At 63.0% G+C, this 24,850-nt stretch overlaps 1 protein-coding gene across 8 annotated transcripts in view; it reads right to left on the minus strand.

Moving 5' to 3' along the window:
• Positions 1 to 1,685: 1,685 nt before the first annotated feature.
• SEPTIN9 (septin 9) overlaps positions 1,686 to 24,850 on the minus strand; it is a 147,016-nt gene continuing 123,851 nt past the window's right edge. For all 8 annotated transcript variants that reach the window (XM_053893170.1, XM_053893173.1, XM_053893172.1 and 5 more), the window contains 9 exons: positions 12,970 to 13,161; positions 10,920 to 11,048; positions 10,454 to 10,535; positions 9,984 to 10,121; positions 9,227 to 9,344; positions 8,247 to 8,342; positions 7,853 to 7,949; positions 4,735 to 4,786; positions 1,686 to 3,701 (listed from right to left, as the gene is read on the minus strand). In XM_053893170.1, the coding sequence (XP_053749145.1) occupies positions 3,572 to 3,701; positions 4,735 to 4,786; positions 7,853 to 7,949; positions 8,247 to 8,342; positions 9,227 to 9,344; positions 9,984 to 10,121; positions 10,454 to 10,535; positions 10,920 to 11,048; positions 12,970 to 13,161 (1,034 nt within the window). In that variant the 3' untranslated portion in view covers positions 1,686 to 3,571. The remainder of the gene's footprint in view (positions 3,702 to 4,734; positions 4,787 to 7,852; positions 7,950 to 8,246; positions 8,343 to 9,226; positions 9,345 to 9,983; positions 10,122 to 10,453; positions 10,536 to 10,919; positions 11,049 to 12,969; positions 13,162 to 24,850) is intronic.

Here is a 24,850-nt window from a genome sequence, read left to right on the forward strand (position 1 = left end):
GCCAGCATGAGGCTATGGCTGGTCCTTGGGACCTCCTGCTCCCCCCAGGATGTGTCGGCAACAGCCTGCGCCTTGCAGCTCCTTAGGAACCCCTTGGGCCAAGGAGTCTGAGACCAGGGGCCTGAGCGGTGGGAGAAGGTGGTGTGCAGTCTACACAGGGTGAGCGACTTGTCCAGCTCGCCCAGGACCTTCCTTCCCGGGTTTAGCACTGAAAGTCCCGCGTCCCTGGAAAACTGGGACAGTAAGCCACCTGGATCTACAACAGGGGATTTGCTTGGTTGGGGGAGGGATGGAGAGCCCCATCACTGCGGGCATTCACGGACTGCCCTTGGATGGGAGTGTGGACGGGGGTGTTCTGGTACCAGCCAGATGTGGTAAGTAGGCCCCCGGGGCGAGGAACCCCGATTCCTGAACTGAGACCAAGGCTGGGAGAGGGAGTTGGGCCCTGGGGAGGGTCAGGTCCAGAGACCAGCTGGTGCACAGGGATGTGCCAGCAGGGGTGAAAATGGGGACGCTTTTCATCTGGAGGAGGGAGCGGGGCTTCAGGGTCAAGGAACCGCCGAACAGATCAGAGCCCGAAGGGCCGGGCCCAGCGGCCCTCACATCTGGACTGACTCTCCTCCTCCTCTGGAGCCCACGGCAGACATCTGCAGTCGGTAACAGACCTCGGGATCCTGGAAGCAGGGGCCCCACGTGGCCACCGCCCAGTGAGTCATTCGGAGATGAAATCCATTCTTAAAATGAGCCCACCTGCCCGACGGAAGGGCTGGCTGGGGAGGTCATCTCGAGACCTCGCAGCTCGCGGGGGGCAGAGCAAACCTGGGACCCCAAATCATCGGAGTCCCAACGCGGGGACTTGTGCTTACCACCTTGTCCCCGAGGCCTGGGGACAGAGGGGGGAAGGGGGTGCCGCGGGCTCAACAGCACCCACCCCCCCTCCCAAATTCACGTCCTCTCAGAACCTCGGAGTGTGGCCTTATTGGGAAATGGCATCTTTGCAGGTATAATTAAGGGAAGGACGAGCTGAGTCATCGTGGATTCGGCTGCACCCGAAATCCAATGGCAACGCCTTAGAAGAGGCAGGAGAAAAGGGGACAGCGTGGCCTGCCGACCCCTCGATCTTGGACTTCTGGCTTCCAGGATAGGATGTGAGAGGACAGACTTCTGTGGTTTTAGCCCCCCCCCCCCCCCCCCCCACCCCGTGTGTGGTGGTTTGTGATGTACAGCAAAGGGCTCCGGGCCTCCTTCCCCAGGCCCGTGGGGGGTGTGCAGGGATCCCCCGAAGGCAGCCTCCTAAACCCGTCTACCGGGGCCCATGCTCTCCAGAAGGAAGTTCACCAGTATGCAGTTACTGTCAAATACGGACCAGTTCACAGGGTTCGATCTGGTAAAATGAACTTCAAGAAGAAAAACTTCCTTCCCAACGATACAGGGAGAGAAGCGGCTCATAGCGCCTTCCTGTGCAGACCTTTCAAGCCTCCCGAGAAATGAATGAATTAGGAAAACTTTGCCCTTCACCTTCCACATAAGCAAGAGCTTCTAAGTCCCCTGACGCCGGTTCCCCAGCCAGAGACTGAACGGGCCTGGAGGCCACGCTGATGCCAGCTTCCTCGCAAAGGGGAGCGGTGCCCCTGGGGTCAGGAAGAGAGAGAGAGAGAAAACCAAAAACCAAACCCAAGAAGCCCTTTCCAGGTTTGCATTTGGAACATTTATTTCAGGAAATACATTTCCAACACTTTTGTTATTTATACAAAAAGACGAATTTCTCAGGAGGCACATAGCAGAGGGCCACTGTGGAACAGAGCCCAGTGAAACTCACAAGTTTTCAAAATCTGGCTACAGAGAAGGAAAGCGAGAAGCCACCCCAAGGCCGTGCCCACCGCGGAGGCCGGGAGGCTGGCGCCGCTCGAAGCCGCCCCGCGCCCCCGGGGCCCCGACGCTGAAGGCGGGGTTTTCCTTCGAAGTCTTGGGTCTTGGTTTTGGCAAAAACGCGGCAAGTCGGCAAGTCAACAGTTTCACCAAGGGGTCCTTCCTGTCTCGGGTGGGGGGGGTGAGCGTGCAACGCAAGGACATTGTACGTGCACACCCACACGCACACGCACAGGCCTGTCCGCATCCCCTTCCTCCCGAGGCTCTTCTCGGCGGCGGCAAGAAGCCAGCGGGGGGGTGTGTAAGACAGACGTGTACCTCGCCTGCGTCTCGTCTCCTCGACCTGAGCCAGACCCCACGCTCTCCGGGAGGCAGGAGGGAGCGCGTGTGATCTGCCGTGCGTGGCTCGGACGGTGCCTGCCTGCCGGTGGCCGGTCGCCCCGTGGAGACAGAGCGTGGGGGGGGGGGGGGCGGGGGCGGCAGAGACCGGCCGGGCCACCGTCGGGGAAAACCCATTCTGCAGCCCGACCGACCTCGGGCTGTGCACAGCTGACTCCTGACCTCTCCCTCTTTGGGGGGTGGGGTGGGGGTCTTTACCGTGGGCTCCGCGGTGGCAGGAGCCCGGGGACATCTAGGGCAACAAAAAGCCTGGCCTCCCACCTCTCGGGGTCATGGTGTCAGTAAGGCCCGGGTCGGGGGGGGGGCTGAATGTGTATCTGGGGTGACCACCCACGCAGAACTGAACCAGAGCATCTTGGGCCAGAGAGATGTCTAAACAGGCAGACAGACAGACACACACACACACTCTCCCAGTCAGATGGCGGTGCAGGGCGAGGTCCCGGGGACCACTGGGGCCTCTCGGCACGGGCCTGGCCCCCTGCTGCCCGCACCTGCCACCTCTTTCTCCCCCAGCATCTCCACCAGATTCACTTGCTCGGACCTTCTCAGACGTGGTGGGCGGGGGCTGGAGTGGGGTGCATCCTTTTCCTTCCTTTGAATGACTCAATCCCGGGGGGGAAGGGGGGACGAGGGAGAGATAAGGACCCGTCTCCCTGTCTCCCCGCGCTGCCCCGAGTTGCGGTGGAGGGGACGGTGGGGTGGGGGGTGGGGGTGGGGAGCGCTGGCTCGTGGACGGCTGAGATAAAGGCACTTTCTGCTCCAGGACGAGCGGGCAGGTGGGGCGGGCGGGCAGCAGCCAACGGGCCTCCCCGTGTCTAAGCAACTGGCAACTTGCGTCTCACAGAATTGACTATTCTGCCCTCGGGTGGGGCAAGGGCGGGGGCTCTGAGTTATGGCCGGGGCCTCGGAGGGAGGAGGGGGCAGGAAGGGGGTCCAGGTCACCAGGCCGGCGGCCGCTCACGGCCACCACGCTCGGAGGCTGTGGCCGAGGGCCACCAGGAGCCGGGCCCGGGGTTGGGGGCTGGCCCTCATCAGCGGGTCCTCTCCTGCTCCTCTTGGCCACGGGACGGCCAGAGAGGCGGCCTCCTCTCCGAGGCCCGCCCGATCCGGGCCCCACAGTCAGCGGCTAACAAGGAACACACTCAGGAGGGCACACGCCATCTTGTTACTGGGCAGCGTGTAAAGGGGCGGAGAACGATGACAAACGGAGGAAATTATATAAAATAAAACGGGGCGTGTGGGCGGGCCTGGGTGGTGGCGGTGGAAGGGACTGGGGGGCGGGGTCCTGGGGGGTGGGGGGGGTCTACATCTCCTGGGCTTCTGGCCCCTTCTCCTCGACGCCGTTGGACGTGCTGCCCTCGTGTAGACGCTTCACCCGGTACGCTTCGAAGTGGATGCTGCTGGTGATGTCCTTGATGTTCTGCATGTGTGTCCTGGGGGCAGGGGGCACGGGGATGGTCACAGGGCAGGCCACGGGCAGGGCGGGGGCGGGGCGGGCGCTGACCCAGGACTCCCACCGCCTGCCCCCTTCCACCCCCCCCACCCCCGCTTGGCTCTCAGGGGGCCCTCAGGAGGGCTCCCAAAGCCCATCAATGGGGCGGGGTAGGGGTGGGGGGGGGGGGGCAGTCTCCGTGGCAACCCAGACCCTCTGAGCACACACTAATGCACACGCCCGCCCCTCTGTGTCAAGCCTGTGGCCAGTCCGGGCTGGGTGCACACTCCGAGGGGACAGGGCTGGCCTGTCCTTGCTGCCACCTAGAAGCACCAGGCCAGTGGCTAGTGAAGAACCACCGGTCCAGGGGAGCGGCCTGAGCTGGCGTGCTGGTCGACCCTGCGGTCCTGTGCTCAGGCTCTCCTCCCCCTGCAGCCCAACAGGAGAGACTGGAGAGGGGGGTCAGAAGGGCTTACGGTAGGGGTCTTTCGCAGCCAGACCCTCCAACACGGTGGGGTCACTCCTGGAAGCCACGTCCCACCCCTAACCTGGGGGCCGCAGGAGCCACAGCAGGAGCCCCGCCCTCTCCAATCACTCGCCCAGGCCCAGCCACCTGGCACCCTCTCGATGGCCTGAGGATGGCTACTTCCGGGCAAGGAGAAACCTCTGCTGGGTCCAAGCGGTGGGGTCCGGGGACACTGGGATGGTCGCAGGAGACACCACCCCCATGCCCGGCATACAAGGACCCCTCCCTGGGGCCCTGAATCTCACGGGCTCCGGCAAGCTGCAGTCCGAACCTGGCCCCTCCCGTCCAGGGGATCTTATCATACAGATTAAGAAGGTTTTCACTTCCTGCTTCATTTCCCCGGAGGCGTTTTAGACCACGGGCTTCCGAGGTCCTCCTGGGGGGGGGGGGGGGATGTGCTAGCTGCTGTCCAGGACCCCCGCCTGCTCCCCCACAGTCCACGCTCCTGATTTAGGGCCTTCTGGGGTCTTCAGGGGGCCAAGGCCAGCACCCCACAGCTCCCTCTCACCTGATAAGGAGGTCCCGCAGGTAGGCGAACTCACAGTGGGTGGTGTTCTCAACTGAGGAGACAAAACGGGCTTTAAAGTCACTGGACGCCCCTGCCCCGGCCCCGCCTCTCCCCTGCCCCCCAACCCCCCCAACCCAGTAGATCCTGGTGCCCAGAGGAGGCTGGGCCGGTCGGCAGAGGAGTCCCTGCTTCATCCACGGGCACCAGGCAGCTGGCAGGCACCCGGTTCCACGGATCCCACCGTGGTGGGCCTGACCGGGCTCCTGTCCTCCAGAGGGCAGGACTAGCAGGGACACAGCCCAGGAACCAGCCGGGCAGCAGTGGGGAGAGGGCTCCCGTAAGGCAGGCCGCTGCTCCCCGCTGGGGACCAGGGAGGTCTCCTGGGAAGAGCAGCCCGTCCCAGGGGATCCCGGAGGACAGGAGGGGCGTGGTAACAGAGGCAGGCAGGAAGTCGAGCTGGGATTTTAAAGAAGCGGCCAAAGTGGCCCGCTGGGTGTCTTCCCCACGCGCACACACGGGACGCACGGGGACGCGTACTGTGCATCACCATTTACATCAAGCTATGGAACCAGCAACGTGGAAGGCCCGCGTTGCCCGGTGACACCCAGAGGCCCCAGGGAGCGACAGGCCCAGCGGTCGCTCTACTTTGCGCACTGGCAGACCTCTCGGCGGAGAGGTGAGGGGCGCCGTCTGCCCTGAGGGCGGAGGGCGGAAAAGGCGCCCGGCCCTGCACATTTAATCCAGTCTTCACACACCCCACGAGATACCACTCTGGCTCCTCCTCTGTGGGCACGAGTCTGTCCCCCCCGCCCCCCACAAGCCGGCAGGCAGGGTCGGGGCGCAAAACCCCCAAGTGCCTCCGCCTTGCCAAGCTGTCTGGATTTTACTCCCACTGCCTCTTGCCTGGGTTCTACCCTCCTCCCCCCACGTCCCCGCCCCTGCGGGGCTGGGCCCCCACTAGAACCTTCTGCCACCTAACGTGGAGCAGCAGCGAGAAACGGTGGCAAGGACGGAGCCCCGAAGCTGGGAATGTGAGCCTCTGGCTACTGCTTCCTGGCTTGGGGAAGTTCCCTGGCCTCTCTGACCCCCCCCCCCCCGTTTCCTTGTCTGTAAAGCGGGGAGGAAATGTCACCCACCTCTCAGGGACACGAGAGGCCTGGATGAGCTAACCGTGTGCTTCGTGACCCCCCACCTTCCTCCCGAAGACGCTGCAGGCGGTTTCCGAGGATGGGTAAAATATCTCGGGAGGGCGCACAGCAAGTTGGAGAGAAGATCAAAGAAGCAAGACCAGGGATGGGGCAGGGTGGGCAAGAACGAGGCAGAAGCGCTTAACAACCACGCTTGCCGGGGGCGAGCACAGGGCGGCCGGTCCCCTGGCCAGTCATCAGTGCACAGGGTCCCGGGGATTAAGAAGCCACCTGTGTTCTAGGACGTGCGACGGTTCCGAGATGGGGCAGAAGCCTCCTCCGGGTTCCTCGGATGGGACACCCACCACCTCCCCACCGTCCTTACGAGGTGCTGGGGGGCGGTTTCCCAGAACAATGTCAAGGTGAGCAGGTGCCACGGCACACAGGTCACGGGATATGCGGGCTCGAGGCCCCAACACAGGTGCCGGAGGCAGGAACCAGCCCCACGATTCCTGCGCGCCTGAGCTGGCCACCAGGGGGCAGCAGAGGCGTGCCCGTCACTGGACTGCCCCTCAACCCTCTCCGAGGTCCCCGCTGGCCTTTCTTGTCACCCCTTTCTTGGCCTTTCTTGACACCCCTCCACCCTCCAAACCACGCGCCCGTGAAAAAAGGGCCCTAAGGGGCAATGTTTCAGGACGAGCCCAGGTAAAGCCTGGTGGAGAGACTGTCGCGTGGGACACAGAGGTGAGCGGCCCCCACAGAGGCACGTCCGGGATCGAGGCCCTTAGACGAGGGGAGAGCTGCGGAAAGGCAGACCCAGCAGACGCTGGAGAACACCCAGGCAGAGGCTGGTTTAGAACACACCGCCCTGCACCGAACCCGCCAGCACCGGGTACCCCAGGAAGGTCTGGGGACTCTCCACGCTTAGAGTGTTTGCCGCCCCCAAAGCTCCAAGGTCTTTGGGACATTCTCCCGTTTTGCTAAAGTCTCGGCCCATAGTACCCATTTCAAGGATGATGAAAACTGAGGCCCCGGGGGGGGAGCTAAGGGACTTGCCCCATTTCACAGAGCGCCAGGGGCGGGAATGGCTGCTGAACAGGCCCTCTGGATACTGCGCCCTCAGCCACGGGCTCGAAGAACACAGTGGCCCATCTCAACCTGTCCTTTCTCCCCCGTCTGTTCTAAAGCGGGAGGAAGGAACAGAACGGACGGTGGAGAAATGCCCGGGTGCAGCCCACCTAGGGTGTTACCGCCCGAGCGGCTGACCCGTGTCTGCCAGAACCCCATAGATACTCGTGAGCGACAGCTTATGTGGAGAGAATGTCTGAGGACGTCATTGAGGTAAAGAACCAAAGCGGCGGCCATCTTGGATTTCCGGTGGACACTAAGGCAATGACCAGTGTCCTTCCGAGGAGACGGAAAGACAGACACGGTCAGAAGGCTGAAGGCGGAGCGGAGACCGGGGACGCGCCAGGGGACGCGGAGGGTGGCTGGCAGCCACAGGAGGGAGGCCCGGAACACATCCTCCCTCAGGGCCTCCGCAAGGAACCAGCCCTGCTGACATCTTGACCTCTGGCCTCCAGAACTAGGAGGGTAGGTCTCCGCTCCAAGCCACCCAGTCGGTGCTAATTTGTGACAGCAGCCCCGGGACGCGAAGATGTGGGGGTCTCAGTAAATTCTGCAGGGGGTGCGGGCCGCCTGGCTCTCGGAGCCGATGGTGCCGGAAGCCCACCCCCGCGCTAGGCCCAGAGAAGTGTGGTAGTTTGTCCAGGGTCACACAGCGCGCCTCTGAATCGGTAGCCCCGGAAACCCAGAACTCGGCGGGATCACGGGGCGCTCCCTCTCTGGATGTTCCCCTGCCCCGTGGGCGGTCGGGATGGAGGTACGGTTCCATCAGCAAACGGCCGGGCCGCCCTGGACAAGCCACTTGCCCCCCTCCCTGGGGCTGAGTGGGGCAAAGCGATGGACGCGGTCCCCAGAGCACCCAGTACCTTCGATGGTGCCCCACTTGGTTTTCCTTCCGAGGATCCTCCTTCCGTTCACTTGGTACTCGTGGTCGCTGCCCACCACAGCGAACGGGATCATCTCCTGCGGGCGGGACGGGCAGCGCGGGTCACGTGTGTGTGCACAGGCCGGTCCGCGCCCGGGGCCCCTGGGAGGAGCAGCCCTGAGCCCGGGGCCCCCCACCACCGAGACCCTTGGCCTGAGGCGGCCACATGCGGCCACGTGGGCTCTGACCCCTTCCGGCCCAGAGACCGCGTTCTCACGGCTCAAGGCCATCACACCCGTGACCCCAGTCCCCCCGGACAGGGCTAGGAGACCCCGCCGTGTCCTCTGGCAGGAACCGAGGGGCCTCTGGGAACGGCGTCCGGCCAGTCCGCTCACCCGGAACTTCTCGTTCACCAGCCGGTCCTCCGAATCCTCGTCGAACTCCTTCTGGGGGTACACGTCGATGCCGTTGGACAGCAGGTCCGCGGTGATCTGGGGGCCCGGAGGGGAGAGATGTGGGCGCCGTCCGCACAGCGAGCCGGACTGGCCCGCCAGTATCTGCCCACGCTGTGGCCTCCAGTAAGCGAGTGGCCCGGGCCTGGGGTCAAGGGCAGGCTCTACCGGGGCAGGCGACCCTGGTATCTCCAGTGCTGGTGCCTCTTGAGTGGAGGGGGGCAGCTGCAGGCCCGCCAGGAGAGACGTGCAGCCGCCCGAGGGAGCCGGGTCGCTGTTCCTGAGCCCCGGGCTGTCTACTCTCTCCAGCTCATCCCACCCCGAAGACAGCAGCTCAGGGTTGCGGCGTCCTCCCTCGAGCTCTACCCGGAAACCCTCTGTCACCGCAGGCCCCGGATGCCGCACGGGCCCGACTGTCACCGCCCTTTACAGCACCCGCTACCCGCCATGCACGACATTCCCGTGCACGGCCGTCATTTCTGCCCTAAGCACAGACCCACACCCATGAGCAGCTTCAAGGGGCTTTCTCCTTCCTTCTCCCTCCTGCAGACACAGCCACAGGAGACAGTCCTTCCCTAAGCATGCTGGGAAAATCCCCAGCATCGGGGCCTGTGGAGCCTGGGGGATTAGACCGAAGGGCCTCCTCGCTCACGCCCACTGGGACGGAGGCTCTGCGGGGCCCCGGCGCCTCAGTTCTCCAGGTGGTTCTGACGTGTGGCCATGTGGAAGCAGCAGCCCAAGGCGCATCCTCCTGCTCGACAGCAGCCCGAAGTGGGGCCACACGGCAGGGAAGGGAGGTGCGGCCACCTGCCCTCCCCCCCCACCCCCGGTGGAGACGACCCGTTTCGGATTTTTCTCCTCCAAGAAAAGCCCGGCGTGCTGTGTCTGACGGCCCCCGCGAGGAGGAAGGTGGAGAGACCTACCCGCTGTTTGAAGTAGACCCTCTCCTCCAGGGTCAGCGTGTCGGCCTTGGCGATGACGGGGACGATGTTCACTACTTTGCTGAGGCGCTTCATGAACTCGATGTCCAGGGGCCTAAGGCTGGAACAGAATGGCCTGGATGAGTGTTGGGCCGGCAGGGGGCGAAAGGACGGGCACGGGACGAGAGAGGGACGGCGGCCTGCTCCCGGGTGGGTGCACGTCAACAAGGCCAAGGCCGTGGGCTGAGTGCCGGCCGAGCAACAAGTGAGGGACGGCAAGAAGGAAGAGCCAGACAGGAGCGGGCTGAGGACAAGACCAGCTCTGAGCATGGTCCTGGGCGAGGCGTGCTCTCAGAGAGGGGCTGTCATTGCTCAGGTGGCGGTGGGGGCTTCGCTCAGGAGGGAGAAGTGGGAGACGCGGAGAAAGGACCCAGCAGCTCCGGGGCCTCCGGGACAGGCTGGCTGGCCGCTATCCAGGGCACCCCCAGAACCTCGCCCACTGGCTCCGGCCTGCCACAGTCTGACGGAAGCTCAGCCTTACCCTCCACCCCCCAGCCCCCGACCGGGCACCTGCTCTCGGCGGGTGTGGGGGTGGCTTCGCGGGGTCCCGGATGGCGGGCACGTTCCCTCCCACCCCGGAGCAGAGCGGTGCCCTCTCTTCCCCTGGGGCGACAGCAGCAGTCACAGACGGGGCACGGGGGTTCTGAACCGGGACGGGACAGAACCGCCCCGACCCCCCCAGGCCCCGCGTGGGACGTACGAGTGGCCGGTGGCCGGGATGAAGTACAGGCAGCAGTGGACACGCGTGTCCGGGATGCGCTTCTTGCGGTCGATGCTGACCTCCTCCTGCAAGTATCTCTCGTACTGGTCGTTGATGAACTTCATGATGGGCTGCCAGCTGCACGGGAGGCCCCCGTCAGCCAGCACCGGGACCGGCGCCCGCCTTGTCCCCCCCCACCCCCGGCAGGCCCCCCCAGCTCCCCGAATCCCAGCCCAGCACCCCATCTTCTACCACAAGGGCCGGGGCTGCTGGGCTTTCCCAGCAGAGACCAAAGCCCTACCCGAGAGCCCCCAGACCAGCCTCCCACGCGGCCCTTCGACCCCAGGGGATGGTGGAGGGAGGGCAGGATTCTCAGGGTTCGGGGGCCTCCGAGGGTTTAGCAGCACCGCAGGCCAGGGGCACCCATGAGCGCTCTTCTCCCGGGAGGAGAAGCCCCCGCAGATCCTCACCAGTTCTCATTGTTGATGTGGTCCCCGAACCCCGGCGTGTCGATGACCGTGAGCTTCATGCGGACGCCCTTCTCCTCGATATCTGCACAGAATCACAGCGCCCACCGAGCTCAGGGGGAGACCCCGGACCCCTACAGATACCCCGCGGGTCCCGCCTGCTAGGGACCTGACCGGTCCTACCCCGGGGCCTATACAGGGTGCCCATGGGTGGTGACCAGCGATGACTCCCCAGGTGATGCCGGGGAGATGACAGCCTCCAGGAGCAAAGCCCAGCAGGGGCCAGCAACGGTTATCCTGGGGAGCCCCCTGCCCACGGTGTCTGGTGGAAAACTCAGGTGTCTCCAGGGGGCTCCATCTGACCAAGGGCTGCAGGGGTCCCGGAGGGCATCCCTGAGCCAGACTTTCAACATGCCCAGCTCAGGGGACCTGGCGTCGACACCCCCGGCCCCCCCACCCCGGCACTCACCGTGCGTGATGGACTTGATCTCGATGGTCTTGGGGATGCGTTCCTCCGAGGTCGGCTGCACGGACTTCCGGCTGATCTTGGATTTGAAGAGGGTGTTGATTAAGGTGGACTTTCCCAAGCCGCTCTGCCCTGGGGAGGGGACGGGAGCCAATCAGCGGGCCCTGCGATTCAGCGATAACTGGGCAGTGCCCCCCCCGCCCCAGCACCCCTCAGCGGGGGCCCCCGGTCAGGAAGAAGGGCCGGGATGCCCAGGTGGTGGCCCGGCTCTCGTGGTGGGTGGCTTGTAGCAGGGCAGGGACCCAGAGTACCCAGCAGGAGCTGAGATGCAGAACAGCACAGGGGAGGCCAAGTGCAGGGCCAAGAGCAGGGACGGCCACAGGCTGGTGCCCACACCAACAGACCCTGCAGCTGAGAGGCTGACTGGCCAGCGGGCCCCCGGGGCATCAGGCGGCCCCCGAGCCCCAGAAGCGCTCCTGGCCTCACCGCGTGTCCAGACCTCACCTGACCCGAGTCCCCTCCCACAGCAGGGGGGATGTGCTGGACTCAGCTGTGGCTGGAAGGTCCCTGCTGCTCACAACTGTCAGAATCTAGGGCTGGCCTTGCTGCTGCTGCTGCTGAGGACCCGTAGGTCCCGCTCACAGAGCCCTCGATGCGCACCGGGCGCTGTCCTGACTGCGGCTGTGTAACCCTCCGCATCCCGCACCCAGGTGCTGCCACCCTCCCATCTGATGGAGGGGAAAACAGGCACAGAGCCCAGCTCCAGGGCCCCGCCCATGACCTGGGGGCGCCCACAAGGACCAGCCGCCGTGCTTACAGGGTGTGTACTGGGTGCCAGGCATGCCTCACAGGCACACACAAGACCCACGCTTAGAGCCCCATCGCTTTACCCCTTCCCTGAGCTGCCTCAGGCCGTGCCAACCAATATATTTAAAAAAATTAAATTACACCCATTTTCCGACCTTGATCATCTGGCAAGGAAAAGCGGGGGCTCCCAGGATGCTGGAGGCTGACGCCGGGAATCCCGGGAGACGCTGTTCAGCGGGCCAGGGATCGGCCTCCCCCGTCCATCTCCCCCCACGGACCACCTGTTTGTGTCCCCGCCACGCTCAGGGGCAGAGCGACATCAAACGTGCTGACGGCTCAGAGCCTGGAGCTGCTTCGGATTCTGCGTCTCCCTCTCTCTCTGCACCCCCCACCCCCGCCACCCCTGCTCCCGCTGTCTTTGTGTCTCAAAAATGAATCAATGTTAAAATAATTTTTTTTAATAATAAAAAAAAAAAGGTCGGAACTGTTATTATCATCACCCTCAGCACTTACTGCTTCCCGAGCGCCCATGACCACGTAGGGGCCACACACAGTAACAACTGATTCGCCCCTCCCAGCCCTTTGGGGTCAGGATCACTCCGTTTTATGGATGAGAAAATCAAGGCAGGGAGAAGCCCCGGGGAAGACAGGACAAGCGCCACGCAGCTCAGTCCGGGCAAAAGCGGGATTCTACCCTGGGTCCGCGGAACCCCCAAACAGGTGCCCTCCCACCCCAGCTGCGTCTCAGTGGTGGGGGCCCTGCCGTGGGAAGAGGAGGAGGAACTGAGCCCCCGCTCTCTCCGCTCTGTGAGCTGAGTCCTCGTCAGGCCCTCTCTGGGCCTCATCGCTGCCTATAAAGTGGGGCACCCTCTTCACAGGGTTTCTGCAAGGACTGAACGGGACCCCGAGTGGCCGTCCGGTTCTCGCGGGGCCACCGGGAAGCCACCAGCCAGGCCTGCAGAGCCCTACCCAGGGCTGGGCCTGGTGATGCTTCGGCAGAAGGTGCAGGCCACTGGTCGGAGACCAGCCGGGTGGTCTTGGGTTCTTACTACGAGGAGCCCCCCCTCCCCCCAGAGGCGTGGGGGAAGCTGGGGCCCCCCTGGCAGACACGCGGGCACACACACAACGCCACACGCGCCCTGCAGGCCTGGCGTGTCCACACCCATTTTGCACAAGGGCAGACTGAGCCCCGGAGCCCGAGGGGCCGGCCCACGGGGCTGGGTCCCAGTATGGGGCCCATGCTCACCGACCACCATGATGTTGAACTCGAAGCCTTGCTTCATGGCCTTCCTGCGCATCTGCTCCAGGATGGAGTCGATGCCCACATAGCCGAAGTCCGCGGGGGCCTTCTCGTTCCGGGGCGCGGGCACCTGCTTCAGCCCGGCATCTCTGGGGGTGTCGGCCATGTCGCCAATGCAGCCAGGAGCTGCCTCGGGGGCTGCGGAGAGAAGAGTGGGGGCGTTAGGGGGCCGGACACAACCATCTGCAAAGTGCCTGCATCCTCGGGTGGTTCCGACCATCGCGCCAGTTTCTCAGATGGGGAAACTGAGGCTCAGGTGCCCAGAGACCCCTTTGGAACACCCCAGCGCTAAAGATCCCCTCCCCCCCGACACACACACACACAAGGCACGGGCCGCAGAGCCCTTCGCTCAGCTCCAGGATAGAGTTGACCCCCAGCCCTCACCCTGCCCCAGGGCACCCAGGTGGGCCCTCTCCACCTCCTTCCCTGACTCAAATCGGCCCCAACACCTGCTGCAGCCAGAAGGCCTCAGGACCCTTGGGGTCAAACAGTCAAGTGTTTGCGGCAACCTGTGAGCCAGGGGGGAAGCGAGCATTTGTTGTTCTGTCACTCCTGTCACTCCCGGGTGACGGGTGTTCAATCCCAGGTACCCACCAGCAGCCCTGGACGCAGAGTAGGCTCCCCCCGGGGCCCATCTGTTCCCGGGCGATGGCAGGCAGACGAGGCTCTGTGGCAGCTCCCTACCCGCACCCCCCCCCCCCCCGGACTGGGCCCGGAGGGGGAGGTCTTCTCCCTGCCCAGCCTCTGTGTGCCCCCCACCCTCAGACCAGGACGAGGTCTATGAACGGCCAAATAGGACAGAGCTTCTAGAAATAATTCCAGCTTCCGCGGTTTGTAGGTCAGAACCTTCCTCCCTGTCCCCCTTCCTCCCCTGGCCGCCCTCAGGAGTCCACACACTCAGGTCAGAGGCCTAGAGAAGGGACGAGCAGAAGGCACCCAGTGGGGACCTGAGGGGCACTCACCCAGTGGAACCGGTCCCCACCAGGGTGGGGCGGGAGCACATGGGCCGCGTCCCGGTGCAGCCCCAGACGTGCCACACACGCCCCACCACACCTCTGCTGGGCCAGCCCCTCAGCCCCGGTGGGGCCAGGCTCTTCCCGCCCCCCCAACCGCTGTGGAGGCCTTTCCAGGGCCGCTCACGGGTCTCCCGGCGCACCCCGAGCTCACGGGAAGGAAGCACACTGGCTGTCGTGACCTGTCCCCTGGGCATCGGCCCCGGGACCCTGGTGTGTGCTGGGGCAGGGCGGCGGGGGGAGGAGGCACGGTGGTGCCCTCTTGGCCCTGCCCTGGGAGGCAGCAGGCCACAAAGTCACCGCGGGGCTTCGGATGAACGGTTTCCACTTCCTGGGGAAGTGACCGGACCCTCCCCCTCCACCCCCGCCTCCAAACCCCAGTGGCCCCAGCCGGCTCGCACCTCGGCGGCCACACCTCTGCTTTACAGGCGTGTCAGAGGGAGCTGACACGGGGTGGGGGTGCCCGGCCCCCTTCCCTTCCATAACGAGGATGGTCAGCTCACACATTCCAGAAACGGGAGTGTGGGTGGGTCATCCGCAGGAACGCTCAACTTCCCCGTGTCCTCAGCCACGCAAAGCGCCGTGATTCCTACTGCGCGGGAAGGGGAACCAGCAAATAACAGAAGACACCGATGACGACCAGGGACCGCCCGGGGCCACGCCGCCCACTCCCGCCCCCCCAGGCCAGGGAAAGGCCAGGGACCCGGGAAGCAGCGATGACAGCCGCGGGGCCTCCCCCCGAGTGGCACCCGGAAGGCATCTGCCTCTGCTCCCTCTTCAGAAACAGTCCCTGCGCTCCAGCATCTTTAAATAAACAAAGACCAGAGCTGCATCTGGCCTTGAACATGTGGCTGTGGGGCTGCTTCCTGGAGACAGACTTGGGGCCCCGTCTTGCAGGGCAGTTCAGCCCCGCCCCGCGTGACCGAAAATTGCTTCCACCTGCCTGCCGGGCCGGGAGCCCTTCCGTCCGGGCCTGGGCCGGACCCCCGCCCCCACCCACGGCCCCTTCCGAGCCCTAGTGGTGGGGGGGCGCCCCCCGAACCCCACTCGGCTCTCTCCTCCGCCCGGCCTCTGCTCTGGCTGGGCCCCTCTGCAGCCACCGACACCCACGAAGCACAGAGCAAACATCCCGCCCACCAGGGCCCTGTCTGGGAAGTCCTTCCCACCGACCCACCGACCCACCGACCCACCGACGGAAGGGCCTGGCCTCCACACAGGTGAGGGTCCCTTCCCGCAGCCCCTCCTCCCTGGGAGGCCTGCCCGGAGGGCCACCGGCTCGGGTGCAGGTGGGGATACCAAGGGCTGGGTTGTGCCCCGGCCGGGAGGCAGGCTTTGGAGTCCGGGCCAGGACCTGCGTGGAAAGAGCAGAGGCCCCATGAGGCTAACTGGCCCAGAGACGCTTTCTCCGAACACTTGCTTTCCACGGAGAGCCACCGGGGCCTGGCTGCAGGAACCCCCTCCTCCAACACCGTCCGTAACGACTTCTGTGATGGGAGATTCTATGCCTGTGCCGTCGAACCGGGTGGCCACACGGGGCCGTTTTTAAAATCGGGGTAGAATACGCATAACGTAAAACGCACCACCAATCCTTTTCTTTAGACGTACTTGGCGCCCTTAAGCCCAGTCACGTTGTTGTGCAACCAGTCTCCAGAACCCTTCCCCGTGTCGCCAAGCTGAAACCCTCTCCCCGTTAAACACGAACTCCCCACCCCCTCCCGGGGCCCTGGCAACCTCCATTCTACTGTCCCTGAACGTGGCTACACTAGGGGACCCCGTATAAAGAGGCTCTTGTGGTATTTGTCCTTTTGGGGGTGGGTTTATTTCCCTTAACATAAGGTCCTCAAGGTTCACGCGTGCTGTTATGTAGCAGGTATCGGGACTGACTTTTTTGTTTTTTTTAAAGTTTATCTTGAGAGAGAGAGAGAGAGAGAGAGAGAGAGCGCACGCACACGGGCAGGAGAGGGGCAGAGAGGAGGAGAGAGAGAATCCCAAGCAGGCCCCACGCTGTCAGCTTGGAGCCCGACGCGGGGCTTGAACCCACGAACCGCGAGATCATGCGCTGAGCCGAAACCAGACGCTTAAGACTGAGCCACCCAGGAGCCCAGATCTCCCTCCTTTTCAAGGCTAAGAGGCCCCCGTGTGGCTAAGGCACATTTTGTGTATCCGTTCATCCCTCGGTGGACATCTGAGCTGCTCCTACGTTTCAGCCCTTGTGGATGACACTGCCACGAGCACCGGTGTGCAAACATCGAGACCCTGCTTCCAGTTCCCCTGGGGTCACCCCGGAAGTGAGATGGCCACATCACACGGCAGCCGTATTTTTAATTTTTTGAAGACCCGAAGACCCACCCACTGTTTTCGCCTGTGACTTCTGAGCACTTGAAATGTAGCCAGGCCAACTGAGGAATTGAATTGTTTGTTTTGTTGCATTTAAATTAATTTATGGGGCGCCTGGGTGGCTCAGTCGGTTGAGCGTCCGACTTCAGCCCAGGTCATGATCTCGCGGTCCGTGAGTTCGAGCCCCGCGTCGGGCTCTGTGCTGACAGCTCCGAGCCTGGAGCCTGTTTCAGATTCCGTGTCTCCCTCTCTCTGACCCTCCCCTGTTCATGCTCTGTCTCTCCCTGTCTCAAAAATAAGTAAACGTTAAAAAATAATAATAATTAATTAATTAAAATGTAAAAAGCTGCACGTGGACGGCACAAAATTCTGTCCAACCGACTCCTTTTACAAGCGGGGAAACTGAGGTCCCCAGAGTGATTTTTTTTTTTTCCTGAAACGTTCGCTTCTGTCACCTGTGATCACTGTCCGTGTCCCCCACACAGACCGGGAGCCCCAGGGAGGATGGCAGCAGACCTGGGGGGATGCCCCACGCCATACCTCTAGAAGTGTCCAGGGAGGGGACACTCGACACCCATGGAATGAATGGGGTCTTGGGAGTGTCCCCCTGGTGCAGGGTGGGTAGAGGAGGGCTCTGCGGCCGAGGCTGGCCCACAGCCCCTCCATGACCCTGGTCAGGCCTGTGTCTAATTCACACCCCCCAGTGACCTCTGCCTGGGGCCTGGGCCTCATTCTCTTTCAAATGGCCCTGTCACCTCCACGCCTGTTTCATACCCAAACTTCATGAGATGCTATTAATAGGAAAGGGGAGTTCCCCACAGAACAATTTTCACATTTGTGTCCCAGATGGCACTCACTGCACCCTCGGGAGCTAAAGGTATTTTAAAAGTAGAAAAGTCAGGTTCAGAGAGGTTAAGTAACTTACTCAAGGCCACACAGCACCACCTGCCTTTTCTCATTGTTCCTGGCTGCCTCTCGGCCAGGAGGCGATGTAGAGAGAGGACAAGCAGCCGCGCCCTCCCTATGCCGCCCTCCTGGGTCTTTCCCCTCCTCTGAGGATGGAATGTTCCCTGGGGCAGCCTCACCCCCTTCCAGGCAGCTTCGGGTCAACAGCTCTGCCCCCAGGCTCCCAGGCCCAGGGCGAAGTCACCGCCCTCCGTGCCACCGGATCTCCCCGATGGAAGGAAGGCCAGGGACCACACAGGCTGAGGTGACCCCACACACGGGCTTATGCTTTCCTCCAGCCTAATTATTTCCTTTGTAAAGTTTTGACCGTTTAAACCATGTTTCGCTGTTCGGTTCGGCAGCATTCACAATGACGTGACGCATCACCACCATCAGATGGCAGAACCCTTTCGTCGTCCTGGATAGAAACTCTGTGCCCATCAGACACTAAGTCCCGCCCCGCTCCCCCAGGGACCTCCAGTGGGCCTTCTGGCTTTGTGAATCTGACTCCTCCAGGGGCCCCATTCGGCACGGTCCTCCTGTGTCTGGCTTTGTTCACCGAGCCTAACGGCCTCACAGCCCATTCCTGCCGTAGCAGGTGCCAGACCTTCCTTCCTTTTGCTGCCTGATAACATTCTGTTTATCCATTCATCCGTCAACGGACACTCGCGCCGTCCCCCCCGTTTTGGCTGTCGTGAATAACGCTGCTACGATCACGGCTGTACAAGGATCTGAGTCCCCGCTTTTGAATTCTTTTGGGCATCCAGCCTCCTGAGGAAGAGAAGCCAGCCGACCATCAGCAAGGCTGTGGTTCGGGCAAGAAGTGCCACGGTCATCCCGTCGTCAGAGCGAGGCGCGGTGACCCCCTGCAGACCGCACGGTAGGCGCCAGGGGCCTCGGGTCGTGGGCCCCAGCTCCCCGTGGCCTGTGGCCGGTCCCCTACCCTGCTGGCACTGCCCACCTGGGAAAACGGGCCACATGTGGTTCCTGAGCACACGGCCCCTGCCACTGCTCTCCGCTCCGAGAGCCCCTGGACCCTGACGCCGCGGCTTGCTGGGGTGGCACCCCTGACTCCCAGCCCCGAGAGTGGCTCTCTAGAAATATGCAAAACACCCACCAGGACGCGGGCAGAAAAACAACATGTGGATATCAGTGGCACGTTAACTGCAAAAGGCCGTGACGTCATCCTGCCACCTGCTAGGACACGGACGAACCTCGAAGACATTACGCTCCGTGAGAGAAGCCGGTCGCCAAAGGTCACACACGTATGATTCCATTTTTGTGAAATGCCCAGAATCAGGCAGATCCATGAAGACAGAAAGCAGGCACGCGCGGCCAGGGGCTGGGGGAGGGACAGTGCCTGCTTAATGTGCAGGAGCCTTCTTTTCGGGGTGATGAAAATGTTCTGGATGCGGACGGAGATGACAGCTTGTGAATACGAGCCACTGAATTGGACACTCTAAACGGGTGGCTTGAGCGATGGGGGAACTGTGATCTCAATAAAACTGTCATATTAAGAAAGGAAAGCAAAAAGGCTGCCTGGGGAGCTGGATTTAAAAGAACCCTACTGGGCCCACGAGTGCCCGCCAGCCGGCCCCACAGCACAGCGGGCAGCTGAGGCCCAGATGCCACGCTCAGGTCCGAGGTCTGGAGGCCGGGTATGGCCAGGTGGCACCCCCGGGGTCAGCAGCCCTGCATCTCCCAGGAAGGGTGATTTCTTGGGGCCGGGGGGGGGGGGGGTGTGGGGAGGCAGGCCAGTTGGGAGGAAGTCTTGCCAATTTCTCTCCACTGGTCCCCGTTTTGAGCCCTGGCCCACTGACCGCTCCCTTGCTGGGGAAGCCCCGCCACGCCTGCCCCCTCCTTCAGCACCGGTGCCCGCTGGGTGGCCTCTTCTCAGGAGTTGGGTGGCAGGGCCCTGAAGCAGGAAGGAAGCGCAGGGCTCCGCCCAGCCCCAACCGGCGACCTCGCTCTTGTGTGGGCCCGCAGCCGGGGCTGTGACTTGGGCGCTGAGTGACAAATTCTCCCCCCGCCCAGGGACGGCCAAGGATGACGGGATCGGATGGTCGCCTGCAGCTTCCCGGGACCACCAGGGCTGTGGGCGCAGCTCTTCGGGCTGGGACACCTCTGGAGCCCCTCACGGCACCCCAGGCCTGATGGGGAAACCAACACCCCGGGGTCTCCCCTTGGCGGCCCGCTGCCGGTCCCCACGAGTCCCATCGTCCCCGAGCATCAGCTGTCAAATGTAGATGTGGCTCTACTGGGGCCACGGACCCTGGGCCACTGCCTGACTCTGCTCCCAGCGGGAGAGGGGCATCCACAGGGCACCGGGCTCTCAGGACAACGCTCTCGGGGCAAAGCCAATGCCACTCCCCTGTCTCACCCCGATCCTCTCCGTGCCTGGCTCCTGGAGCCGGGGGTCACCGATCCCGGTGTCTGAATGTGCCTTGCTCAGTCACCACCCACAGCGCCTGGGCAGAAAGCAAGGCCAACCGGTCCACGGATGCCTGGAAGGCTACCCAACGGCCGACAAAGGGAACCAGAGTCACCAAGGAGATCTAGGTAGACCCACTCGGGGCCAGATGTCGGGGTTCCCAGGGCACCAGGGACTCCTCCTGCCCCAAAGCCCCCAGACTTCTCTCCTGGAGGAAACCACACGTCCAGACACGTAAGCCTTCTGTCTCCCACCCCGCCCTAGCCCAGGTGACCCAGCAGTCAGTCCAAGTTCACCGCAGAACAGCGCACACAGTGGGGGGTTCTGGGACGGCTGCCCCCCCTCCCCCCACAAGCACGTGGAGTCCACCCTCCGGGACAGTGGCACAGGCTGCAGTGAAGGCTGAGGGGACATCTGCAGACCCCAGCAGAGCACCGAAGCCCGTGGCCAGGACGCAGTCAGGCCCTGCCCCCTGCCCCCCGCAAAGAGGCTTCTTGAAGGTGGGCGAAGACCCAATGCACGTAGTGCCCGGAGTGACCAGAGCTGCTCCTTCCCTCCCGTCTCCCTCCCTGGGTGGCTGCCCAGTCCGGCAGCTCCTGGCCTGTCCCCGCTGCTCTCCTGCTGAGCCCACACCCAGCCTCGGAGGTGTCTCCACAGTGACTGAGTAACGCTGTGTGTGGTTTCCTCTCCCCACGTGTCCCCCGACGTGACAGTCAGGAAACCAGTGCCCTCATCCGCCACGCTCACTCGTGTATTGCCACGTTTAGAGCGGTGCCTGGCACGAGGCAGGTCCACAACGCGATGCTGAATGAACGAGGGAACAAAGGGAGGCGCTGATCACAACAGCCGAGGTCTCCCGGGGGCTCACCATGCACTGGGTGCTACCTTGAATGCCACACCTGCACTAACTCACGTGACGTGCACGGCACAAGGACCGGGTAAGCCAGCGACGGGCATTACCCCCAAGTCTCCGATGAGGAAGCTGAGGCCCGATTTTGTGACTTATTATGACCCAGCGCGAGTGGACGGACGGCAGAGCCAGGATTTGAACGCAGGGAGGGTGACCCCACAGGCCAGGTCCTCCAGCACCACGGAAAAGCAGGAGCGGTGCGTTCCCGACAGCGGAGCCCGAGCAGGTGCCGCTGGGGCAGGGACTGAAGCTCTCGCCGCCCCCCCCCTCCTCCCAGGAGCCGCCCATCCTGTTTAGTGAGGCACCAGGCCTCTCACGGGGCATTAGGATTTTTTTATTTTTTATTTTTAACGTTTATTTATTTTTGAGAGAGAGACACAGAGACAGAACGTGAGTGGGAGAGAAGCAGAGAGAGAGGGAGACACAGAATGTGAAGCAGGCTCCAGGCTCCGAGCTGTCCGCACAGAGCCCGACGCGGGGCTTGAGCCCATGAACCGCGAGATCGTGACCTGAGCCCAAGTTGGACGCTTAACCGACTGAGCACCCCCAGGCGCCCCAAGGGGCATTAGGATTTTAATCTTCATGACTTCATAAAGTCATTCAAAGGCCAAGCCTGGTTGGCCAAGCGCTTCTAAAACAGCTGCAGGGAGCAGTGTGGGGGTCCCAGATTCCAGGGGACTCCAGGGCAGGGGCGCTGATGTAGGAGAACCCTGGTACTGCAGAGGCCCCCCCCCCCGCCAGGGGCCCCGTCAGAGCTCCCAGATGGATCCATCCGAGCAGGCAGCAAAATGCCCATTTTCATCCTAAAACCCCAGCTCCTAGAGGCCGCCCCAGGTCCAGGTGGAACTGACAAAATTCACAGGGGCCTCCAAGATGACTCCCCACTTCTGGTATCAGTGACACGGGAGGGAGGTGCTATTCTTAGCCAACCTGGGGAATACAGGTGAAGGAAAGAGAATGGCCAGTCTGTGGGGCCAGACACACCCACATTCGGGGGCTGCAGAAAGGCCCTGGACCGAGACGTCAAAGAAATAAATGGCTGTCAACAATAATCATGGAAAAAGATCCCGGGGCCCTAGGGGACCAGGACCACAATGTAGATTCACTCAACAGATATTTGATGGCCAGGGGGTCTCCCTCCCCGAGCTGCAGCAAGGACCAGCGAGAACAAACGGTGTCATTCCGGACGGGGCGTCACTCCTGCGGGGCTCTGAAAACAGGATCCTTTCCCATTCACTCGGCTCCTTCTTCCTCGGGTCCCCCCATTCACCTACACCGGGGCTGTTACAAACTCCCCATAAACGTCGCAGGGGAACTTCCTGTCCCCTTCTAAAGATGGAAACACTGAATACAAATGGCCGAATTTTGCAGATTTGTGCGGGTGGGGACCGAGGACGGAATCGGAAAAGCGCGCATGCCTCATCTAATTCGAGACGTAATTCCACATCAAATTACACTTCACACTTTGTCCGGGGCAGGAAGCGGCTCGTCACAGTCCGGTCAGGAACGGGGCTGCCAGAAATCTGAGACTTTGCCCTCTGGCCTGAAACTCTGCTTTAGAAACGGAGCTCAGAGGCTGGAGCCTCTCCGGAGAAAGGAGGGATTTGCAAATGCAAAGGGCTGCATTTTCCCCCCCCCTCGGCCCTCCTTCCCTTTTCCAAGGAGACCGAAACTCCAGTTCTAAAGCTTCTGTGTGAGGAGACTCAGGGGAAGTGTGCATGAATAAACATCTCCCAGGACCCCATGCCCTTTGCGGACCCGGCAGGGACAGTGCCACCCCAACCCGACTCATTCATTCATTCATTCAGGGGCCCAAGGCGCCCCGGAGGCGGGGAGGGGGGTTCCCCCACTCTCACTGCCCGCCAAGGCTCCTCGGCTTGGCTTTTCTCCCGCCAAACGCGTTCAAGCAAGCTTCTCCTCTATTGTGCAGGAAGGAATCTCAAGAAGCTCTCCCTTTCTGCCAACACGGTTTCAATTGGCCCAAGTCGGCGAAGTCAGATTTGGACAGCGGCCACCTCTCTCCCCATGCCGCCCCACCCGCTTCTGGAAGAGGCCTTCTTCTGTTCTCTATTGGCGGCCCGGCCACCTCCTTCTCCTCCTCCAGGGAGCTCTCAGCTGGGCTGGGCGGCCCTTCGGAGACCCCGGGCTTTGCTCAGGGCAGGCTCCGGGCTGCAAGCATGGTTCGCTTCCTAAAAAGCAGCCTGCAGAAGGGCCAGGGCCAGGGCTGAGCCCTCCGACTCCCCGCATCAAGGATTCATTTTTTATTTCATTTTCCACTACCCAGTGGCCTCGCAGGATCAGGGACTGTGCCCCCCCCCCCCCAACACAGAGCCTCCTCCCACCCCAGAGAACCTTCCAGCACAACGGGTCCCCGCCCCAAAGCAAACCCAGAATCCAACCCCGGGCCAGCCCGCCCACCGGGTCTGAAGGGGCCGGCTGACCACAGAGATTCCGTTAGTTCTTGGCAAATATTTGCCAAGTTAAAAGCAGAAAGAAAAGATTCTCCCCCCATGGATGGGTGGAAACTGGCCATTTGTCACAGGGTAGAATTTCCTCTTATCAGGGATGTCCCGCTAAGGAGGGGGGGAGGCCTCCCCTCCCCCTGTCCCCTCTATCAGCGGGACTGTCAGCAGATCCTCACCAGAGGGACAGAGGCTGGGGGCGCTGGAGGTCCCGCCTCCCCCAGCTGATGAAGTCATCGGAGGAAACAGGGCTCCCCGGGGGCCACAGGACACCCCTCCCCCCCAGGCCAGGGGCTAAGCAGAAGATCTCCCTCGTGCCCAGGGTGCTACAGGAGGCAGACTGTGGCCCGCGGGGGCCATGCAGGGAGGGCCACATTCCTGGGCGGGAAGCCTGAACAGATGACCCCTGAGGCAGGGAGTCAGCAGCCCCGGACCCTCTTGAATCAGGTCCCCCATCCCTTTGTCGCTCTGGCTGTGGGCTGAGCAGTGGCGAGAGAGCTGGAGTCATCTTCTCTCCCACCTCTGGGTCCTTCCTGCTCAGGAGAGCAGAGGTTCTGGAAGCAGTGGGCTCGGGGCCTGGGGATTAGCAAGGACTCCTACTCGGACCGCGTCCCCCTGGCCGGCGGGGCCGCTCCGATTCCACACGTCCCAGACTCCACCGCTCCCCGGCGCTCCTACGGGAGCCACTCGTTCCGAGGATAAGCCCAAGAAAGGCCCTGTGAAGTCTGAGGACACATCTGGAGCCAGTAGGGGAACGTGGGACGGACAGCCCGCCCATCGGAGGAATCTCAGAAACACAGCCACCCCTCTACCCGGGGCCCTCCCCAGGAAAAAGCCGTGTGCAGCGACAGCTGCCCAGTTACCCCTCGGGGCGGACGTTCCATCACCCCTGAGACACCGCCTGGGGTCGGGGCGGGGGGGGGGGGGGGACACGCTGGCCGTGGGCAGGGTGCAGACACCTGTGAGCCCAGGGCTGGGTCATACACCAGAGAGAAGCGGGCACAGCCCATTTCCTGTCTGCACTGGGGGGTGAAGCTGGGGCGTACTTCTGGACTGGCGGTTCTGAGTGCACACGGCTGCCAGACCTCTGCGGAACAAAGTCCTGAGGGGTCACCCCTCACCCCACGTTGCAGGGAGTGAGCCCTGAGCACCCCAGTCAGTCTTTTCCTTCCCGCAACGCTCTCTTCTCTTAGCCGCGCAGGCCTCCGCTGCCTTTCCCCTGTCCGAGGCTGCTGGGGGGCTCAGCCTCTTTGCTGGCTCTCCTTCCACCTGGAAGTCCCGGCCCCCGAGCGTCACAGGCCAACCTCTGTCCGGTTCACACACTGATGCCAACTGACCGTCCCTCTGAGTCCGTCCCAGCTCAGCGGAGATGCCCCGAGGCCCCACCGGCACCAGCGTCTGTGGCCCCTGCCCAGTGAAGTCTGGAGGTCTCAGACCGAACGGGCCCCAAACTGAACTCTGACCCTCCAGGCCGCCCCCCAATCCCTCCACGTGAGTAAATAGCACCTCCAGGCGTCCAGTTATCACAGCTACAAATCTGGGGGGCCCAGCCTTGGTCCTTCCCCTCCCATCACCCAAACCCAACCATCTGTCCCAAAGTCCTCCCAGTTCCAGCCCAACATCCCTGCAGGTGGCGGCCTTGCTTGCCTCCCCGCGGCCCCCACCACCCAAGCCATCACCATGCCTGCCCTCCACCCTCACCCCCCCCGCCCCATCACGCTCGCTGTGT

Source organism: Panthera pardus, unplaced genomic scaffold (assembly GCF_024362965.1).
Source record: "Panthera pardus isolate Hobbes unplaced genomic scaffold, ASM2436296v1 HiC_scaffold_3, whole genome shotgun sequence".
Taxonomy (NCBI): Eukaryota; Metazoa; Chordata; class Mammalia; order Carnivora; family Felidae; genus Panthera; species Panthera pardus.